Source organism: Protopterus annectens, chromosome 9.part0, assembly GCF_019279795.1.
Source record: "Protopterus annectens isolate FY-2018-M chromosome 9.part0, PAN1.0, whole genome shotgun sequence".
Lineage (NCBI taxonomy): Eukaryota > Metazoa > Chordata > Ceratodontiformes > Protopteridae > Protopterus > Protopterus annectens.
The window spans coordinates 834,452,694-834,474,723 of record NC_056743.1 but is presented as its reverse complement, the minus strand read 5'-3'; the positions used below and the strand labels follow the sequence as shown (position 1 = coordinate 834,474,723).

Below are 22,030 nucleotides of genomic sequence, written 5' to 3'. Positions count from 1 at the left end.
AAATGGGGGGTTTGGGTGAACCCTAATATTTTCCATTACATCAAGAAAAGAGGAGTGGCAATCCTGGGGCATGGTGGGGGATCTGTAGCAAGCTACAATTTGGATTGCAGTTTTGCCCAGAGTTAGTTGCACTTGGATAACCTCGGATGCATTATGCTGAGCAACTAGCCTGGAGGTGTGGATATCCTTAATATATATGGACACACCGCCGCCTTTGGTGTTTTGGTCCCAGTTACATGGCCGAAAAGTGTGGTATGAGTTATAGCGTGGTCGTGCAGAAGTGCTCTCTGGAGCCTTGAACCAGGTCTCAGTCACTGCACAGATATCAATGTTCTCCATTTTAAGGAGTGCCTCGAGTGAGTGCATTTTGAGGTTTAGACTTCTAGCATTGAGTAGCATTACCTTCAGTTTTTTTTTTGCCTGTTCCTGTTATGGTGGTGAATTTGTTATTTGAACCCTGCCTAAAAAAGGCACTATGTGGGCAGCAAGAGCCTTAGCCAGTTCCCGGAATCCCAGGGGCGACAGGTGCAGGCCATCTGTGGCAAAGCATCATGGTTTGTCGACCATGTCATCCCAAGCAGACAGATACTGGATCCCCTTAGAATGACACCAGAAGTTTAACCAATTGTTGAAGTCAATCATTTTGTCCTTGTACTGCGGTATCATTCTGGGCGATGGCAGAATGCTACTCAGGGCTAGGGTCATACCTGCCTGGGCTACAAGATCGGAGAGCTCTTCCATGTCTCTTTTCATGTAGTCAAGGGCGGTACATCTCAGGTCATTCACACCAACATGGACAATGACAGAGTCATATTTGTACTTGGTGTGGAGTGTCATGAGTGCATGGGTTATGTGGTGGATCCTGGCACCCGATAGGCAGCTGACAGTAACCTTCTCGTTTAGCCTGGTGAGTGGGACATCAGTGTGCATGACTATAGAATCACCTATAACTAGTGTGTTGGGTACCTTGTTTTGCCTTATCGGCTGTGGTTGAGTGGCACACTGAGTCTGTGGGCTATGTGTCATTTGGGTTTATTTGGGGGATGAAGTTTGCTTGCTTTTCTGCTTTGGAGGTCTCTGTTGCTTAGACAGATTATTATTGAGAGCTTCCGCAAATGTTTTTGTGTTACTGTGTGTGGATTTTGGTGGTGTAGATTTAGTGACACTTTGTGATGAGTATGGTGTGGTGCAAATGTTTACCTTCTCCTCATGACTGTCAAGTTCAGTATTGGTTAGAGAAAGCTTTACCTGCAGTTTGGCTAGATAAGTGCATCTCTCACAGGTTGTAGTGTTGGGTGGTAGGAGCAGAGGGTTGTTAATGTACATGAGGCAATTTCTACATTGCTTCAAGAAGCCCATATTCATCAGATAGACAGGAGAGAACACTAGGAGATGACCTTTGGACATGCCTGAATAAAAAAATATTTTCCTCTAGATAAGTGAGGAAAGTGAGTACAAGAGCTGTTTTTCTCTTAGCAAGTGAGAAAAGTAAGTACAAAAACTGATGTTAAGTTGTCAAACTCGCCTTCATTCTTGCTGGATGGGTTCGGAGCCGATCCTCGGCTCCAACTCGGCACTTGCTAAGCTCGAGAACTCATTTTACCAGCTCGAGGCAACCCTATATCCCATGATGCAAGGCATGACTACCTCAGATCTCGTTTGCCGCTTCGCGAAGAGGTCTCCTTTTTACCAGCTCAGGTAAAGCTTCAATTTATATAAGATTAGTCAGGGTTTTTTCTCCCTTATCTTCCTATTGTCATTTATTGGGTATATTTTTATACTTATAGCTAATCTCCTACCCTATATTCCCCTTCTTTTACGTCAGGATTTATTTCCTTTCTTCAGGCCTTAAGCCTCCCTCTCAGTTAATTCCTGTCAGGTTAGTGTTGTGTGTCTTTTGTGGGTTAACTGTGTGACTGTTGTGTGTCTGTGTTTTTTTTTTTGGACATAATTATGTCTAAAGAAGTGAAGGTCTCAGGCTTCAAGAAGTGTGACTCGTGCTGTCAGAAAATGTCTCTGACAGACGGTCACACTTCTTGTGTGTACTGCCTGGGGCCTTTACACCTGCAGGACTCCTGTGCTATTTGTCACTCCTTTAGCCAGAGAGTCCTGCAGGAACGAAGAAACAAACTGATTCTTCGTGGCTTGTTAAAGCCAGAGGGTTCTCCGACCAAGGCTGGGTCGGTTAAGCCCTCTAAGCCATCTAAGGCCCAGGCTGTAGTTCTCAAGCCTTTGGCTGTGGCTCCGACTCCTTTGGAGTCGAGATCGGCTCCGGCCGGAGCCGATCTTTCCACTTTGGAGGTTGTAGTGTCGGCTCCGTCTGGCTCCGACACACAAATACCCATTACTTTGTCGGCTCCGGCCGGAGCCGACGTGTCTTTATCCAGTATTGGAGCCGATAAGTCTTCGGCTCCATCTGGAGCCGAGGGGTCGTCGGCTCTGATGGCTCCATCCAGGAGGAGATCTCGATCTCCTTCCCTAGAGTTGATTCGTTCGGCTCCGGGATCTCCTCTTTTGTCGGAGCGGAGCCATCGGAGCCAATCTTCAAGATCTTCCAGGCTGTCAGGCCACGATTTAGAGAGGGCGGTAAGCAGACTGTTGAAGTCACAGGCACTAGCCCAAATGCTCCATAGCCCGTCTCAACAGACGTCTGCTATTTCTCATCCCCCTGAACTTCCTCCTCCGACTCTCCTTCAGAGTTCGGAGCCAGAGCTTCTCGGAACGGTGGCCGTGGGTGCGCCGGAGCCGATACTTCCCCTTTCGGCTCCGACCTCCTCCATGAGACCTTCTTTGGAGGGATCCGGTCGTCGGGTCTCCCTTGTCGGCTCCGAGGGGGCGAGTGGCATCAGACCCTTGTCCGACCCTGCTCTCCCTCTTGGAGCTTCGGCATTGGTGAGCTCGGCACCAACATCGGCTTCGGAGCCTTCTTTTTTGGTGGGGCCGGGGATTCCTGTTTCTTCGGTGCGGGATTCTTCTGGCCTCCCTGGGAGAGGAGCCTTCGAGGTGATGAGGAGTGTCCTAGCCCCTGAGCTAGGTCAACGGTCTATTCCTTTAGCTCCTCCATCTTCGGTGCCTGTTGATGTCTCTTGCCAGTCTCTTGCTCCCGGACCCAGAGATCCACGCCCAGGTTCCCCATTGGGAAGAACTTCCTCTTCTGAGGTTTCTCCTGATCCTGCAGCAGAACCCCCGCGTAAGAGGACGTGTAAGAGGAAGCACACAGACTCCCCTGAGTCTACTACATCAGATACCGGCTTAGATGAGTCGGAGGGCTCCCCACGGTCCCCCTCTGAGGATGTCTCCTTTTCAGACATCCTGGAACTCCTTAAGCAGAGGGGGAACTGGCCTTCCATTGACCCCTCCGAGGATGAGTCGGTATACCTGGAGGCTTTTGGATCTCGACCCTCCACCTCCTGGGTGTCTCCGCCTTTCGACCCACTCATGCAAGTAGTGGCTCGGAAGGCGTGGGCAGCCCCGGATTCTGTGGAACCAGTTCCTAGGAGGCCATCCAAATTCATCACAGCCCCTTCAGACAAACAGTTTCTTTCTAAGGGCGTCCCTGTTGATGCTATGGTGGTGGCATTGGCCACCAAGAAGGAACTTGCTGATCCTTCTGTGCCTGTCCATCCTCCTAACAATGTTTCTAGGACCATAGATAGGTACGGCAAGCGGATGTTTTCTTCAGCGACCTTTACTATGCGTTCACTGAACTACCTTTGTCACTTTACCAGACTTCAGAGAGACATTCTCAAGGAACTAGGTGAAGTGGTTCAGGATCCTTCGGTGACTGGGGCTCAGGAAAAGATTGCCTCACAGCTAGGAATTCTCAATTCTTTGACTAACTCCTCCATGCGGCTCATTTCTTATGCAGCCGATGGAGCCAGTAGGGCCGCAGGCACAGGAGTGGCACTTAGGCGTCAGGCCTGGATGCGGTTTTGTAATTTTGCAGACCCTTTTAAGGCGTCCTTCACCAATACCCCCTTTGACGGTTCGGCTTCGTTCGGACCTCAGGTGAAGGATACATTGACCAGATGTGAACAAGACGGCAAGACCCTTTCTGCCGTAGGAGTCCATTTCTCCACCCCTTCAAGACCCTATCCAAAGGGTAAGAAGGGAGGGAAAATGTGGTTCCGTAAATCTCAAGGAGTCACGCCGGACACATGTGGTCAGTTTACCCCCAGAGGCAGAGGGGGTAATAATAATAGGCGCCGCCCTAGGGGCAGAGGGGGTCCGCAGAATCAGGGTAGCAGGGAGCCTCTTCCTGATAAACCCTTCCAGCATCCCTGAGGTGTTGCCAGACTATCCACCCTTGGAGGCAGTCAGGGGAAGATTGTCGCTGTACCCAATAGCCTGGCATTCCCTCTCTCAAGACAAATGGGTACAGTCGATCATATCCGAGGGCTACAATATCCCTTTCGAGAGGTATCCCGTTCCTCATCAATCCCTTCCAGATGTCTCACCCGGTCTAAGGGAATTGGCAAAGCAGGAGGTATCAAAGCTCCTAGCAAAAAGAGCCGTCCAAATAGTGCCAGCAGACCAAGTAGGATCCGGTCCCCAAAAGGACGGGAGATTGGAGACCAATTTTAGACCTCAGCAAACTAAACAAGTTTGTCAAGAAGGCAAGGTTCCGGATGGTCACGCTTCAGTCCATTCTACCCTTTTTGGGCAAGGACAACTGGATGTGCTCAATAGACCTTCAGGATGCGTACTGTCATATAAAGATTCACAGGCGCTCCAGAAGGTTTCTCCGCTTTCGGCTAGGGTCCAGTCATTTTCAATTCAGAGCCCTGCCCTTTGGCCTCACTACAGCCCCCAGAGTGTTTACCAAATGTATGGCAGTGGTTACGGCTCATCTGAGACGTCAAGGATTCCAGGTGTTTCCGTATCTAGATGACTGGCTCCTCTCCGCCATCACCAGGCATCAACTTCTCAAGGCCAGAGACTACACTCTGCAAACCTGCAAACAATTGGGGATTTCAATCAACTTTGAAAAATCTTCTCTGTCGCCTTGCCAATCTATTACCTTTATAGGCACAGAATTAAACACTGTCAGTATGTCAGCCAGACTCACAAAACAAAGAATTCTGGACATTCAGAAGTATGTTCGGATCATATTACTCAGCAAGAAGATCAGAGCCAAATTTGTCCTGAAGGTTCTGGGTCTTATGGCTGCGGCCATTGTTCTACTGCCATTAGCCCGCTTCCACATGCGTCTTCTGCAGTGGATGTTGTTCGCTCAGTGGTCATTCCAGCAGCTCCCCATGAGTCACGAGATTTTTGTCACGCAGTCATGCAAGAGTCATCTAACCTGGTGGATGTCTTCTCCTCTGCTCCATCAGGGCCGACTGTTTGTTCCCCCAGTTCCGGTTGCCACAGTCACTTCGGATGCCTCTATGATCGGGTGGGGGGGGGGCATTTTCAGGGCAGGATGGTCCATGGGACTTGGCAACCCATAGAATACCATCTGCACATAAATGTCCTAGAGATGAGAGCAGTGCTTTTAACGTTGCAAGCCCTCATCGACTTTCTTCCCTTAGGGACTATTGCAGTTCAGACGGACAACATGTCTGTAGTCTGGTATATCAACAGGCAGGGCGGGACCAGGTCCTACCCACTGTGTCGAGAAGCTCTCAGACTTTGGCAATGGGCAATCTCCTCTCATCGGTTTCTGATAGCAACGCGTAACCCAGGGAGATCCAACCTCTTAGCGGACAGACTGAGCAGAGCTATTCTCATGCCACACGAGTGGTCTCTCAAGCAATCGGTAGTGGACGAGATTTTTCAGAAGTGGGGCTTCCCTTCCTGCGACCTTTTTGCTACACCCCAAAACAGCAAATGCCCGGACTTCTTCACCCTCTTTCCTCTACCAGGCCATTCCCCGGGAGACTCTCTAACCCAGGATTGGCCCCGGGGACTTTTGTATGCCTTTCCTCCATTTCCACTGATACCACAAGTTATTCAGAAAGCTACCGTATTGAGAGCCAAGTTGATCCTCATTGCCCTTTACTGGCCTCGACAAATTCGGTTTCCGTCCCTGCATCATCATCTCCTGGCGCAGCCTTGGCATCTGGACCCAGTTCCAGATCTTCTGACCCACCAGTCGGGTCAACCGCACCGGGCCACTCCATCTCTCAACCTCACTGCTTGGTTGCTCCACTTCCTTCCTTAGCCAGGCTTCCTATGATCTCTAACCCCGTTAGGAATATCATAGTAGCTTCTTTAAAGTCCTCCACTAGAAAGATTTATGCTAGTAAGTGGAAACGTTTTTCTTTCTGGGCAAAGTCTAAACACATATATCCCTTTACTGCTCCAGTGCATTCAGTTTTGGACTTCTTAGCAGAGATTTTTCAATCAGGGTCTTCTTCTTCTACAGTTAAAGTCCAATTGGCAGCAATCTCTAATTTTCATGTTGGTTTAGCGGATCAAAACATAATGTCCCACAAGCTTTGCAAAGCCTTTCTGAGAGGTATATTTCTCCTGAAGCCTCCAATCAGAGATCCTCCTCCGCAATGGGATTTGAACTTAATGCTGGCATCCTTGATTCTACCCCCCTTCGAACTGGCTGCTACATGCTCCTTAAAGTTTCTTTCCTGGAAAACAATTTTCTTGGTGGCTGTTACTTCAGCTAGGAGGGTTTCTGAACTTCAGGCCTTCTGTGTCCGTTCCCCTTACTTGGTTTTTCACAAAGATAGGGTATCTTTAAGACCTAATCCATCTTTTTTGCCCAAAGTTGCTTCCCAGACGAATCTTAACCAATCTATTGATTTGCCAGTTTTTTTCCCTAATTATTCAGACAAAGCTGAACAAAAACTTCATTGCTTAGATGTCCATCGTCAACTCAGATATTATTTGGACAGAACTAAACAATTCAGAAAATCTGATCAACTATTCCTTTCTTATGCAGAGAACAGAAAGGGTCTCCCAGTCTCTAAAGTGACCTTATCCAGATGGCTGTCTTCTATCATTTCTTATGTTTATCATCTTAGAGGCAAGCAACTGTCCTCAAAACCAAAAGCACATTCTACCAGGAGCCTGTCCACATCCACAGCCTTTCAGGATAGGCTACCTATTGACACCATTTGTGCAGCAGCCACTTGGGCCACTCCTCACACCTTTGTCTCTCATTACAAATTGGACTTGGCCTCCAGGGACAGGGCTAGGTTTGGTTCCACAATTCTCAAGAGTCTGTTCCATTGAGCCACCCAGGATAGAGGTGCTAGGGACACGGTCCCATCCAGCAAGAATGAAGGCGAGTTTGACAACTTAACATTTAGAAGTTATGTACATACCATAACGTTTCATGTTAGTTGTCCTCTCTCGCCTTCTTTCTTGCGTCCCTCCCTCCTTCCCCCTGGCTTGGACTGATCTTGAGGTTGTACCTTCCTTTTGTTGGGGGTGTTGTCACTCTTTCCAAGAGTTCCCAGAAGGAAGAGTTATTATTGTTAGCGGCTATCGGCCTAGTTTCTCCTACATTTAGTAATCTTCTTCCTTGGGAAGAAGTGTTTTTTGGCAGGGTTTTCTTCTAGCTACCAAACGAGATCTGAGGTAGTCACGCCTTGCATCATGGGATATAGGGTTGCCTCGAGCTGGTAAAATGAGTTCTCGAGCTTAGCAAGTGCCGAGTCGGAGCCGAGGATCGGCTCCGAACCCATCCAGCAAGAAAGAAGGCGAGAGAAGACAACTAACATGGAACGTTATGGTATGTACATAACTTCTAATTTTCCTCTAGGTACCGAGGAAGGTAGAGTGCTGTAATAATTAGTAGCTTACTTGGTGCTTAAAAGTTCTGAACAAGTGCTGAGCATGAACAAGCTGTGTGTGTGTGTGTTTGTGTGTGTGTGTGTGCATATATATATATATATATATATATATGTGTGTATATATGTATGTATATATATATATATATATATATATATGTGTGTGTGTGTGTGTATGTATATGTATGTATATCATGCAACCTTGGAGTTGGTAAATATAGTTAGGCGGTGTGTGGGGGGCACAGCCCCCCATGTTTGGGGGGGGTGGGGCGTGAAGCTACCCACCTAGTTTCCTTTAAAAGAAGAAAATAACACAAAATTTACTGATTTTAAAGGATAATAGGTGGGGGGCGCAGCCCCCCCACCCCTTTCTATATATACCAACTCCACGGTCGCACGATATTGGGGAGGGGGACAAATCCCTGGTTTATGCCTTGAATTCTGGTTTTTGATCAAATGAAATTTCGACCAAATGGGTTTCAGTCACATGGTCTTTCGATCAAATGAAGCATGTATGTGTATATATATATATATACATATATATATATATATATATATATATATACATATATATATATATATATATACATATGTATATATATATATATATATATATATATATATATATATACATATATATAAAATATATATATATGTATATATATTTTTGTGTATATGTGTGTGTATATATATATAGATATATGTGTGTATATATATATATATATATATATATATATATATAGATGTGTGTGTGTGTGTGTGTGTGTGTGTGTGTGTGTCTGTTCTTAAGGTAAGTATCTTTACTGAGCTGTAGTTGGTGGTAGGTACTTTATATGACTGGACTATCTAACTGTGGAGAGTAATCTGTGGAATTAGTTTTGACAGCTGGGTTTTGCAAAACACAGTCCTTCACAAGGAAGGAAATCTGTGTGGTAGGATTTACTGCAGATATGACTTTTCCCCCCTCAGTTTTACTGTTATGGTAAGTATCTCACATGCATGTCCATTTTCTGTGCTATAATGGCTTAACAGTAAAGCAGTTTCATCAATTATTGTTTCATATTGACATCTTTGTAAGTGTGCTGTAAAAAAGATGTATTTTTAACTTCAGCTTGTCCACATGTTTGAAGCTCCAAATTTCATGACTGTCGATGATCTTACTGTAACCAGTGGCCACTCTCGGCGCATTTTTGCTTTGAAGTTTCACCCTGTGGAGTGTCATATTTTCCTGACTGGAGGATGGGACAATTCCGTTAAGGTGAGATTTACTGTGTGCATCAGTTACATTTTAATCTAATGCAAGTTAGTGAATTGTTTCATAAAATGAAGCACTGATTACAGCACAAGGCACTTGATAGTGTGCACTTGCTTCTGAGCATATAAATTAAGGGATATCTCAGATTACTGAAATATTCCATATTATTTGTACAAATATAGTTTATTTTTCCTGCTCTGTGTAGTGAATACTTGCACAGGTTGCACAGCTCACTTCAGAATGGTCTTGCATTAGGTAATTACTTCACTTGTCTTAGCCTGGTCTTACATGATTTTTCTTGTTTAGTCCCAAGCAGTTATTTTACCTTATGTGTGCTCCCCCTCCGAAAAAATAAATAAATAAATAAATAAAAAAGTAAATAACTTTTATTATAAGTGAGATGCTGTTTAACTCCTGCAGTTCTTTAAAGCTGTTAATACTGGAATGTGACAGTCAGTTGGAGTTTTTCTGTTTCTTAGCCACCACTGTCATTTAATTGGTCTGCTGCAACTTATAAACACATGAAGGAAATTAAGTTATGGAAGTACCTTACAGAAGCAAAACTGGAATTGAAAAAACTGCTTAAATATAGAGCTACATCTTAGAGTAGATAGTGAGAAGAGGATGGAGAAAGAGGAAATGTAAAACTAAGGAAAAGGCAGAGAGACAAAGGCTTCACAGAAGAAGACAACGAAGAAATAGGATCAGTTATCATGCATTATTTGCCAGGCCTGGGGGGGGATTCATTGCAGTCTATGACTCTTGCACATTTATGATGCTGTTTAAAGAACAATCTGCCTGATAGTAGTCTGTCATGTTTGCTGGTCCCCTATTGTACCTCTATTTGAATAAGCCCTACCACTTTCAGTCATCAAGTCTTTGAATCCTTTTATTTTTAGATCTGTTTGACTTTGAAGGTGTTAAGTCTTCATCCAGATCCTCTAATATTAAGTGTCAGATCCTGAATATGTGCCAGAAGCTAAACCCTGTGTCCATCATTTGCCAATGAGTTTGCTAGTACTCTTCATTGTTTACTTACTAATTTTATTTTACGTTTGCTAAATGGCTAAATGAACTGGTGAGACGACCATTTTCAACCACAACATGGGTCAAAAGCAAAATGAGAATTGCAACAAGACAACAAAGGAATTGAAGGTAGTATAGTACACAGATGAAACTGCAATACAAAATGAGAAATCAGTTGAGCAAACATAGTAAGTCAGTGTTGTGGTTGCAATTTTAGGGACTTTAAAGACAGTACAATCAGTATTGCATTTACAGTTTCAGAGATTCATAGATACAACTGCCAGTTGCATAATAAGAATTACAGACAGCAAACATAGTATATACATTGTTGCTTTTACAGTTTTAGAGACAGACAGGGAAATGTTAAAGTTGGTGAAGCAAGTATGTGGTGGAAGGAGAGAGGGGTTAACTAGCAAGTGTAAAGAAGATGAGGTTATCATAGAAATAATCAAGGAAGTGTGTAGTGGCATTGAGTAGAGAGTAGTAAAGTATAATACTGTTGTGAAGTGGTAAGTAAATATGGAGGAAAGAAGGGTGTCCTGAGTAGCTGGGGCTAGCTAAGAGAAATAATGTTCAGTTAAAATGAGGGTTTATCATGGCTTTAGATCTGAATGGAGAGAAGAGAGATGTTTATAGTCTGTGGGCTTAGGCTAAGGCAGCAGTTGTTAGAGTAACGTGTAAAAGACAGTGTAGGAGAAAAAACCCTTGAAATACAGGTAGGATTCCTGAAAATCTACTGCCAATCATTAGCGGACCAGAGTTCCGCTGTGGCGACCCCTAACCGGGAAAAGCCAAAAGACAACAACAACATTATTTGAATTTAGCAGATTATGATGATGTGTAAAAGGGATGGCTAATGTGATGAAGTAGCATATTTTAAGTAAGAGTGTTTGGAGGGCAAGAGTATTTTAGACGTACCAAGGGCAACTAGAGCTAATGTATATTCAGGTTTATCTTTTAGAAGATTAATAGCTCTGAATGTTGTGGTGTGACTGGTCAGTAAATAAATGAGCTTATAAGAGTGCCTTCAGCTGTGAGCAATGTTCCCACTTTTTTATATTGTGTATATAATCAAGAAGGAGGCCTGTAAAATGAAAATATTGCTGGGTGATGAAGACTGATGAGAAAAACAAATATATATGAAATAAGCAAAAAAAAAAAGCTATGTGCACAGAGTAACATTTAAAGGGGCAGCAATTTGTCCTGTACAATATCAACAGATCTAATTAAAAGGTTGTAGGTTGAGTCAGCAAAAAATGATGTCTATGTCAACAGTACTCTAAATGTGTTATATTAGTTACCTTCTAGTAAACGCTTTTACTATCATAGGTTAGTACTAGGCTAGCTGTCCTTGTGAGCCATTTTAAGCCTGCCAATTTTCCTTTCAAAGGTGAGAACTAAATCCTGTTCCTTGTGTTTGTGAACACCTTAACCATTATATCAACCCCTTCATAATTCAGTATAACATTTCTACTGTTATATTGTTGTTATACATGCAGTAGTTGTCGTTTTGTATGTAGAATATATGCAAAAGAAAAAAGTAGTGTCGGATTAACAGCCTCAAAGGCCTTGTAAATCTAAAGGAATGAGGCAATAATTAGCTAATATGGCTGATAAAATTAAGATAAAATAGAAATCTAAATAAAGTATGTAATTTACTTATCTAATTTATTTTTTTTCTTTTTTTGTTATCTACTACTACCCTCAAAAATTGGAAATTTGTAACACTCATTGGCTGAACGTACTTCTACCTGTATTCCTTTTCTTAACTACATTAATACCTAAAATGTTAATATTATATATAATCAATGTCTTTTACTCTAATGTTATCATTCTTGTATTCTGTTGGAGCTTATCTCCCCGGGCCTCCACTGAAAATGGACTTGGTTCCAGTCGGACTTACCCGGTCAACAAATGTAAAATAAAATAAATAGAAGGATGTGGAGGATGGCATGATCACTGTGAATGCAGAGCAATGTGAAAACAGAAATAATCAGGCTAAACCACTTTCTAAGCACTAAGTAGTGGACACACCGAGGAAAGCTGGAGAGATGAAGAAAGGGAGGAAACAGTTTTAAAGCAGGAAGGATAGAGTCAGAACAGAAGAAAAAATGAGTAGAGAGTAGGAATAGTGTGAGCAAGTGGTATAGTTAACAGGGAGAAGAGTGCCTCATTGAACAACTCATGACAAACTGAGGGAAAGGTGTGGTGAAGGAGAAGTTGAAGATATACAGACTCCAGCTGTGTACTGCATTGAGACAGTGTGCTAAGTTAGGAAAGTCAAGGAAATATTAAGGTATAAATACGTAAGGAAGGAAAAGAGAAAGTTACAGAATGACAAGCTGCCTCTAGATTCACACTGTAATGATGAGAAAGTGCCGAAGGGGGTGACATGGAAACAGGGAGGAAAAATTATGAGAAGTGAGAAAGTTACAGAGAATAAAGCTGCCACCAACTCTGCTCTGTAATGAGAAGAGGAAAAGAAATTAATGTTAGGCTAGGTAGGTTTAGCTTCCACATCCTGAAGGTTGAACTATATCCAGCTATTGGAAGTTGTGATTCACATCATTTGACACCTTAAAGGGCAATCACCAAGTACCATTTTAGCTCTTCTTATGTAGGGAATGGTAAGCTGATGAGAAGAGAGCCTTTATCAGTTCTGCCAGTGCCTTTCTAATAGTTTTTGCAAAACACCTCTGTATTATGGCGATTTAAAATTGACGGCCCTCCTCAATGTGTTCTTAGATAGGTTCATCATTAAGATTTCAGTAAATTCTTTGGAAGTTCCCACAGTCAGGGATGTCTTTGTTCTGTATTAGTATATTTTGTGGTGCCACATCTAACCTTTCTCCAAAGCCATAACCAAATGATGGGCCCCAATAGGTCATGCCTCACTATGGACTGTGACAGAAAGTGTAGATGTGCATCTAACAGATGTTTGATATTGGTGGGAACAATTTGCAGAGACCGAATTTTACCCATACTAGGGGGTGCAGTTTGGCACCAGCTCTTGACCCAGTACGGTTCTTTATCTACAATTTACTGCTTTTGGAAGTTTGTGCTTATTTGAGGGATCATTGGCACCTGAAGATCTTTACTTGTGTACTCGACCTTTTCTTTTTAAAGCTCCACATAGCTGACTATCAGCTACCAACAGCTTCTGTCCTCATAATCCAGGTCTACTGGACCTGCCTTAGCCTCTCTTTGGTTCTACCCAAGTCATGCCCAGGGACAGTGAGGAGATCAGGGATGCTGGCGCAACATTCCTACTGCTGCTGGACGGTATGCCTTACCCTGCTATCCATGGCAGCCTTACAAGCTCTGTTATGGCACCTTCAGGAGGTGCATGTATACCTCCACTCATCCGTAACATCCCAACCAGGTGGTACACTGCTTGCAGCATGGATCTTATCCATCTGTATCTGTATTTTTCTGATACTTTGAGACTTAGAATCCCCATCTCCAATATTCCTGTGAAGGCAAACTACTGAAATGATTAACATTCTTAATGACCAGAAATTTATAATAATCAAGTCTATTATAAGAGCCCCCGACTGCTTTTGCACAAGCTCGTGTTCCAGCCCCCTCTGATAGTGCAAGTAAGGGAAAATTTTGAAGACCTTTCTGAGTCTGAACTGAAGGAGGATGTTTTATTTATTTTATTTTACATTTGTTAACCAGGATGGTCCAACTGGATGAAGTCCATTTTCAGCGGAGGCCCTGGGAGGAAAGCTCCACTTAATTCAAAACAAAAAGTAATAACAACAATAGTGATATTATACATAGTGTAAAAAAAAAAAACTTTTGTTATACTAGTAGTATATAGTGAGAAAAGAAAACTGTACAGACAATTCAAATCAGCAATATTTACATATATACATTCTGTATGTAGAAAGAAACAGACAGACAGAGATTGCAACAAGTTCATGTTTGTCAAGGGGTACCATTTGTAAGACCAATGCTTACTGGGGCATGTACTATGAGAGAAAAAGAGAAAGTGTGGAGGTAACCATTTTAGGACTATGTGACAGATGGACAGAGCCAAGAACTTGTAAGATGGGCCTTAAGGGTGTTTTTGAATTGTGTGGTATTTGATGCAGAAGTCACGGATGTAGGGAGATTATTCCAAGTTTTTGCTATAATGTGTGAAAATAGAGCTTTACCTGCTGTGTTGTTAGCTGAGGTAATAGAGAGGAGTGATTTGTTGGCAGAGCAGAGAGGACGATTTGGTGTGTAGTTAGTCAGTAATTGCCTTAGCGCGGGAGTTTTGTCGGGTTGTTTTAGATTGTTGTGTGATATGACAAGCTGGTGATAGACTAGTAGCTGTGGGAGCTCAAGACACTGAAGTTGCCTAAGAGGTTTGCAGTAATGGGTTCTGAACGGGGAATTATTAGCAAACTTGGCAATTTTGTTATAACAAGACTCAAGTTTGTCTAGGTCAGATTTCCTAACATAAGTGAGAATTGGGGCTGCATACATTAGTGTGGAAAGAAGGAGGGTTTGAGCAAAGATGACCTTAGCCTGATCAGATAGAAAGTTTTTTTGTCTGTATAGGGAACCCATTTTTTTATGTACCTTTTTTTATAGTTTGAGGGATATGGATGTCAAAGTGGAGGTTATATATTTCGACGCCAAGGAGCTTGGTGTGGAGAGAGGGTGAAATGACAGTACTATTATTGGAGGAGATAGAGAATGAGACTGGAATGGTTTTTGCTTTGTTTGAGGTGAATGGAAGTAGTTTTGTTTTGTTAGGATTTAAGATGAGTTGAATATTAGTGATCCACCTTTCTACTGAGGCAAAAGATTCTTGGGCGAGGTGCTGTAGGGAGGTAAGAGATGGAGCTGAGCAGATTAGGGTGGAATCATCTGCATACTGGATTAGTGAGGCCTGCAGGGTAGAGGTATGCTATTCAGACATTGGCAATAGCTTCTAAAGTGGACTTACAATTAGCCTTCTAAAGTTTTGGCTTTTCTGATACTGTGAGCAGAGATGTAGGCTGATGAATGTCTACAAAGCATGGTGTTTCTGAGACTTGTCATCATTCAAATAGGAGATCCAAAATAACTTTCTCTTTTCCCATTTTAAGGGGGTAAGTGTTCATTGGCTAGTACTGTCAAGACCTGATGGTTAACCTGTTAAGGCAGAAGCAGTCAGTCATGGCTATATAAGATCTGTCTGATCCACCTCTATCTGCTACTTCCTCAACCTTTTCTAAGTCTGGATAACTCTAAATTAGGAAGAAGCCATTTTGTCTCTAACAGATATTGCTAATGTATCACAGGGGGAAGACTCCATATAATTGAACTGTCATAATCTCAAACATATTTACCCCTGGTAAACATGATCAAAACTGATTTGATCCCTTCTACCGGTGTTAAGTCCATGCAAGATTGTGCATAGTGGGGGATTGGGGAAATTGCCCATTCCCCACTGTAGAGCAATCTTGAAAGTTGGTATATATAATCAGCTGGGGCTGTGGGAGCACAGCCCCCCATATCAGAGGCACCCCCCCCCCCCGCAAAAAACATAAGTGTTTTGTTTTTAAACTGTTTTGGCTTTTGATTGTTTGGGATCAGTCATTAGGAGATGCACAAGCCAGTGCATTTCTTTGTGCCTGTTCCAAGCCCGGCTAAATGGAGAGGGTTGCGTCAGGAAGGGCATCCGGCATAAAATTTTGCCAAATTATACATGCGGACAACAGTACAGATATACATACCAGATCGGTCAAGGCCTGGGTTAACAACGACCGCCACCCGTACTATTGGCCAACAGGGTGCTGGCAGAAATTGGGCTACTGTTGGCCGAAGGAGTAGAAGAGGGGAAAGGCATGCCCGAATGCAGGTAAAGGCTAGGACTGTGGTAGTGAGGGTCGGAACTTTGAATGTTAGCAGTATTACTGGTATAGGGAGAGAACTAGCTGATATGATGGACAGAAGTAAGGATGATATGTTGTGTGTGCAAAAGACCAGATGGAAGGGGAGAAAGGCTAGGTGTATCGGAGGCGGGTTCAAATTGTTTTATCATGATGTGGATGGGAAGAGAAATGGCGTAGGGGTTATCCTGAAGGAACAGTTTGCTAAGAGTGTTTTGGAGGTGAAAAGAGTGTTGGATAGAATGATGTTTATGAAGCTGAAAATTGATGTTGTAATGATGAATGTTAGTGCATATGCTCCACACGTTGGGTGTGCGATGGATGAGAAAGAAAATTTTTGGAGTGAGTTGGATGAAGTGATGACTGTAGCAAAGGGTGAGAGAGTGGTGATTGGAGCATATTTCAATGGGCATGTTGGTGAAGGGAACAGAGGGGATGAGGAAGTGATGGGTAGGTATGGTGTTAAGCAAAGGAATGCAGAAGGTCAGATGGTATTGGATTTTGTGAAAAGGATGGACATGGCTGTGGTGAATACGTATTTTAACAAGAGGGAGGAGCATAGGGTGACATACAAGAGTGGAGGAAGATGCACACAGGTGGATTATATCTTACGTAGGAGGGCCAGTTTGAAGGAGATTGGAGACTGTAAAGTGGTGTCCGGAGAAAGTGTAGTTAGGCAGCATAGGATGGTGGTTTGTAGGATGACATTGGTGATCAAGAAGAGGAGGAGGAGTGTGAGGTCAGCACCAAGGATCAAATGGTGGAAATTGAAAAAGGGTAATTGTGAGGTGGAGTTCAGGGAAGAGTTAAGACAGGCACTGGGTGGCAATGAAGATTTACCAAATAGCTGTTTAACTACAGCAGATCTAGTAAGGGAGATGGCTAATAAAAGGTGCTTGGTGTGACATCTGGAAAGAGGAAGGAGGACAAGGAGATCTGGTGGTGGAATGAGGAAGTACAGGAGAGTATACAGAGAAAGAGTTTGGCGAAGAAGTGGGATTGTCAGAGAAATGAAGACAGGAGTATAAGGAGATGAGGTGCATGGCAAAGAGAGGTGGCGAAGGCTAAGGATAAGACTTATGAAGAGTTGTATGAAAGGTTGGACACTAAGGAGGGAGAAAAGGACCTGTTGGCTAGACAGAGGGACCGAGCTAGTAAAGATGTGCAGCAGGTAAGGGTGATAAAGGATAATGAGGGAAACATGCTAACAAGCGAGGAGAGTGTGTTGAGCAGATGGAAATAGTATTTTGAGGGGCTGATGAATGAAGAGAATGAGAGGGAGAGAAGGTTGGATGATGTGCGGATAGTGAATCATGAAGTGCAGTGGATTAGCAAGGAGGAAGTAAGGATAGCTAAGAAGAGGATGAAGAATGGAAAGGCTGTTGGTCCAGATAACATACCTGTGGAAGCATGGAGGTGTTTAGGTGAAATGGCAGTGGAGTTTTTAATTAGATTGTTTAATGAAGTCTTGGAAAGTGAGAGGATGTCTGAGGAATGGAGAAAAAGTGTTTTGGTACTGATTTTTAAGAATTAGGGTAATGTGCAGAGCTGTAGTAACTACAGGGGGATTAAATTGATCAGTCACAGCATGAAGCTATGGGAAAGAGTAGTGGAAGCTAGGTTAAGAAGGGAGGTGATGATTAGTGATCAGCAGTATGGTTTCATGCCAGGAAAGAGCACCACAGATACAATGTTTGCTCTGAGAGTGTTGATGGAGAAGTACAGAGAAGGTCAGAAGGAGTTGCATTGTGTCTTTGTGGACTTAGAGAAAGCATATGACAGGGTGCCTAGAGAGGAGTTGTGATATTTTATGAGGAAGTCGGGAGTATCAGAGAAGTATGTAAGAGTGGTACAGGATATGTACGAGGGTAGTGTGACAGCGGTAAGGTCTGCAGTGGGAGTGACAGATGCGTTTAAGGTGGAGGTGGGATTACATCAAGGATCCGCTCTGAGCCCTTTCTTATTTGCAGTGTTGATGGACAGGTTGACAGACGAGATCAGACAAGAGTCCCCGTGGACTATGATGTTTGCAGATGACATTGTGATCTGTAGTGAGAGGAGAGAACAGGTGGAGGAGACCCTGGAGAGGTGGAGATAAGCTCTAGAGAGAAGAGGAATGAAAGTCAGCAGGACTAAGACAGAATATATGTGTGTGAATGAGAGAGAGGATAGAGGACTGGTGAGGATGCAGGGAGTAGAGGTGGCGAAGGTAGATGAGTTTAAATACTTGGGATCAACAGTTCAGAGTAATGGTGAGTGTGGAAGAGAGGTGAAGAAGAGAGTACAAGCAAGATGGAGTGGGTGGAAAAGAGTGTCAGGAGTGGTTTGTGACAGATGAATATCCTCTTTCTCTAAATACTCACTACCACTTCCCCATAACCCCCCTCGCCTTTTTCCACACACACTTATTACTCTTTCTTACCTCCTACATTCCTCCTTGCAACTAAATCATCCCAATGTCTAAACTCCCTACACCAGCATACTTAAAACTGCAACTTCTAGTCATAATTCTACCCTCTCTTACTGCAGCCTACCTCCTTACCTCCTACGAACACCCATTACATTTACAATTTCACTACTCCTATAAGCAAACTGCTACACCATCAATAATTATCTCCAGTATCCATGCAAACATAACTTCTACACCCAACTACCTACTAGCAAAATATCATAGAATAGCCCATATTAGGTATATCTATCTAAAAGTTAGGAAGTCTCTAAACCTATTCAGTAAATTCCCAAATCCAAGATATGGAATACAAGTCCACTCATTAAAAGATGGAGATATTCACCCAAACCCAGGCCCAACAAATACTCCTACCATTCAACCCCAAAACCTCAATCCCCCAACAAAACTTACTCTTATCAAACCTCCTAACTCACTCTCTATAGTACACCTCAACATACGTAGTATAAATAACAAAGTTGCACACCTCCATGCTCTCTTAGAAGTACACTCCTTTGACATTCTATGTTTGACAGAAACATGGTTAAAACCCAAGACTAAAGACAATGAAGTCATACCACATGAATATAATATCATAAGACAAGACCGTATAGCTAGAAAGGGAGGTGGGGTAGCTATCTTGTATAAAGCAGATATTCAAGTCATTGTATCTGAGTACAAACTACCTCAAGACACGAATGCTGAAATCCTAATTTCTAAACTTCAGCTCAATACAAGCAAATCCATATTTATCATCTGTATTTATCTTTCTCCTGGCAATAACAACAACACCCTAGAAGATATCCTTTGCTGCCTATCTCAAAAGTTCCCCCAAGAAACTATAGTCTTAGGTGACTTTAATATTGATTGGAAGTCTTGCAGCACTGAACACCCTATTAACCATATCAACCTGTTTGGTTTCTCTCAAACCATCACCTCCCCTACTAGAATAAGTAAACCCAGTAAGAAAGAAAGTACCTTAGATTGGATACTCATAAACAATCATCTCCATCCATATGAAGTAGGGACCCTCCCAGATGATGTAAGTGATCACTCACTCACCTATATTATCAGGCATAAGACCAATATACCCTCCACAACCACTTTCAAGATAACTCGAACCAATAAAATCTTTAACCCAGATTTCTTCCAAACAGAACTTAGGGCATGTGATTGGTCTCCCATTAAATACCTCCCTCTTGAGGAATCCGTAAGATACTTTAATTCTAAATTCCTTTCAATTCTTGACCACCATGCACCAACCCGAACTATCAGAATTAGGACTAAACCTGCCCCATGGCTTTCTAGAGAAACCAAGCAAAAAATCATATTTAGAAATAAAGTCTGGGCCAAATGGCGTACAACTAAAAACCCTGTAGATCAACAAAAATTTAGACAGCTGAGAAATAACACAAAGAAAACAAACTACTCCACCCTGGTCAATCCATTACAACAACCCCCCCCAAGCTCCGACCATGAGAATCCTAAGCAAACTGCCAATACCTTCAATACCTTTTTCACAGAGGCCGTTCAAACACTTGCAAATCAACTATCACCTGATAGCTCAACTCTCACAACCTCTAATACTAGCCCTCTCCCCCCTTTTCTCTTGCAACTGGTACCTACATCACAAATTCTCACCCTAATCCAAAAACTTAAACCATCCACTCCCTCAGCTGATCAACTACCTGCAGAATATCTGCAAAATGCTGCCAAAGCCATAGCCTATCCCATCTCCATCCTAATTAACAGAACCATAAGCGAAGGACAAATCCCAACTATCTGGAAAATCACCCACATTATCCCCCTAAATAAAGGTGGAAACTCTTACGAATTTTCTAACTACCGACCAGTAGCCTTACTCTCACCTTTGGCAAAAATTATCCCAAGGGCCCTAAGGGTGGAAAAATGTGGTTCTGGAAAGCACAGGGAACCTTCCAGGACACACGTGGAGAAACCCCCCTCTAGAGGCAGAGGAGGGGGTTATAATGAAAGATGCTGCCCGCGCAGCAGAGGGGGTCCACAGCAACAGGGCGACAGAGGACAGTTCTCTGGTCAGCCCTACCAGCGCTCCTGAAGGGAGGCCAGGCTGTCCAGCTCTGGAGGTAATCGGGGGTCGCTTATCTTTGTACCCAGAAGCCTGGCTAAACATAACGTTGGATACTTGGGTACAAAGCATCATTTCCAGAGGATATTTCATACCGTTCTCTACCCCTCCCACTCCTGTATACAAAATCCCAGATGCTCCACCCAGTCTCAGGGAACAAGCAATCATAGAGGTCCAGAAATTGCTAGAAAAAGAGTCATCCAACCAGTCCCAGCAGACCGAGTTGGATTCGGAACTTACTCAAGATTCTTTTTGGTACCAAAGAAAACAGGGGACTGGAGACATATCTTGGACCTCAGCAGACTCAATCAGTTCATAAAGAAAGAGAAGTTCCGAATGGTCATGCCTCAGTACATTCTTCCCTTCCTAGGGAAAGGCGATTGGATGTGCTCCATAGATCTCAAGGACGTGTACTATCACAGACGCTCCAGGGATCACCTGCATTTCCGGCTAGGAGCCAATCATTACCAGTTTCGAGCCCTGCCCTTTGGTCTCACTACAGCCCCCAGAGTGTTCACTAAATGCATGGCAGTGGTCACGGCTCACCTGAGGCGTCTAGGATTCCAGGTGTTTCCATACCTAGACGATTGGCTCCTCACCGCTACCATCAGGCATCAATTGACTCAGGCAACACAATATACTCTGACACTCTGCTATCAATTAGGCATTACAGCCAACTTCGAAAAGTCTGCCTTATCGCCATCGCAGCATACTGTTTTTATAGGAGCAGAGTTAGATACCTCAACCACCACTCTACGTCTTCCAATCGAAAGAGTCTCACTTCTCTGCCAACACATCAACTCACTGGTGTCAAAGAACAAAGCTACAGCAGCAGAGGTCTTGAAGGTGCTAGATTTGATGGCAGCTGCAATCCTGGCCGTACCACTCACAAGGATGCATATATGAATCCTTCAATGGCTCCTCTTTGCTCAGCGGTCTTACCATAAACTGCCGATGCACCACATAATTCTCATCACAGATACCCGCAAGAGAGACCTTCGGTGGTGGTTGACGTCTCTTCATGTCACAATCGGAAGGCCCTTTGTCCCCCCCCCCCCAGTAGCCACTGTGACCATGGAAGCCTCCCTGATAGGGTGTGGGGGGGGGCATTTTCAGGGAAAGACTGCCCAAGGCACATGGACGGATCAAGAGTCACATCTGCATATCAATGTTCTGGAGTTGAGAGTGGTACTTCTGGTGTTGCAGTACTTTCAGGACTCTCTTCCTCTAGGAACTATTGCAATTCAGACGGACAACATGTCAGTAGTCTGGTACTTGAACAAGCAAGGTGGAACCAAGTCTTACCCCCTTTGTCGAGAAGCCCTCAGGGTCTGGCAATGGGCTGTGTCATCCCAGCGTTTTCTGTTAGCAATGCACATCCCGGAAAAATCCAACGTGATAGCGGACAAGCTAAGCAGGGCGATATTGCTCCCTCGCGAGTGGTCTCTCAAACATCAGGTTGCGGAGTTGATTTTCTGCAAATGGGGCCAGCCTTGCTGTGACCTCTTTGCCAGCCACATCAATTCAAAATACAGAAGCTACTTTGCCCTAATACCACCTCTGGGACAT

At 43.6% G+C, this 22,030-nt stretch overlaps 1 protein-coding gene across 2 annotated transcripts in view; it reads left to right on the top strand.

The window, feature by feature from the left end:
* Positions 1-22,030, top strand: part of LOC122811581 (uncharacterized WD repeat-containing protein alr2800-like) — a 1,490,464-nt gene that overhangs the window by 1,005,521 nt on the left and 462,913 nt on the right. For both annotated transcript variants that reach the window (XM_044083513.1, XM_044083512.1), the window contains exon 5: positions 8,866-9,012. In XM_044083513.1, coding sequence (XP_043939448.1) covers positions 8,866-9,012 — 147 coding nt within the window. The remainder of the gene's footprint in view (positions 1-8,865; positions 9,013-22,030) is intronic.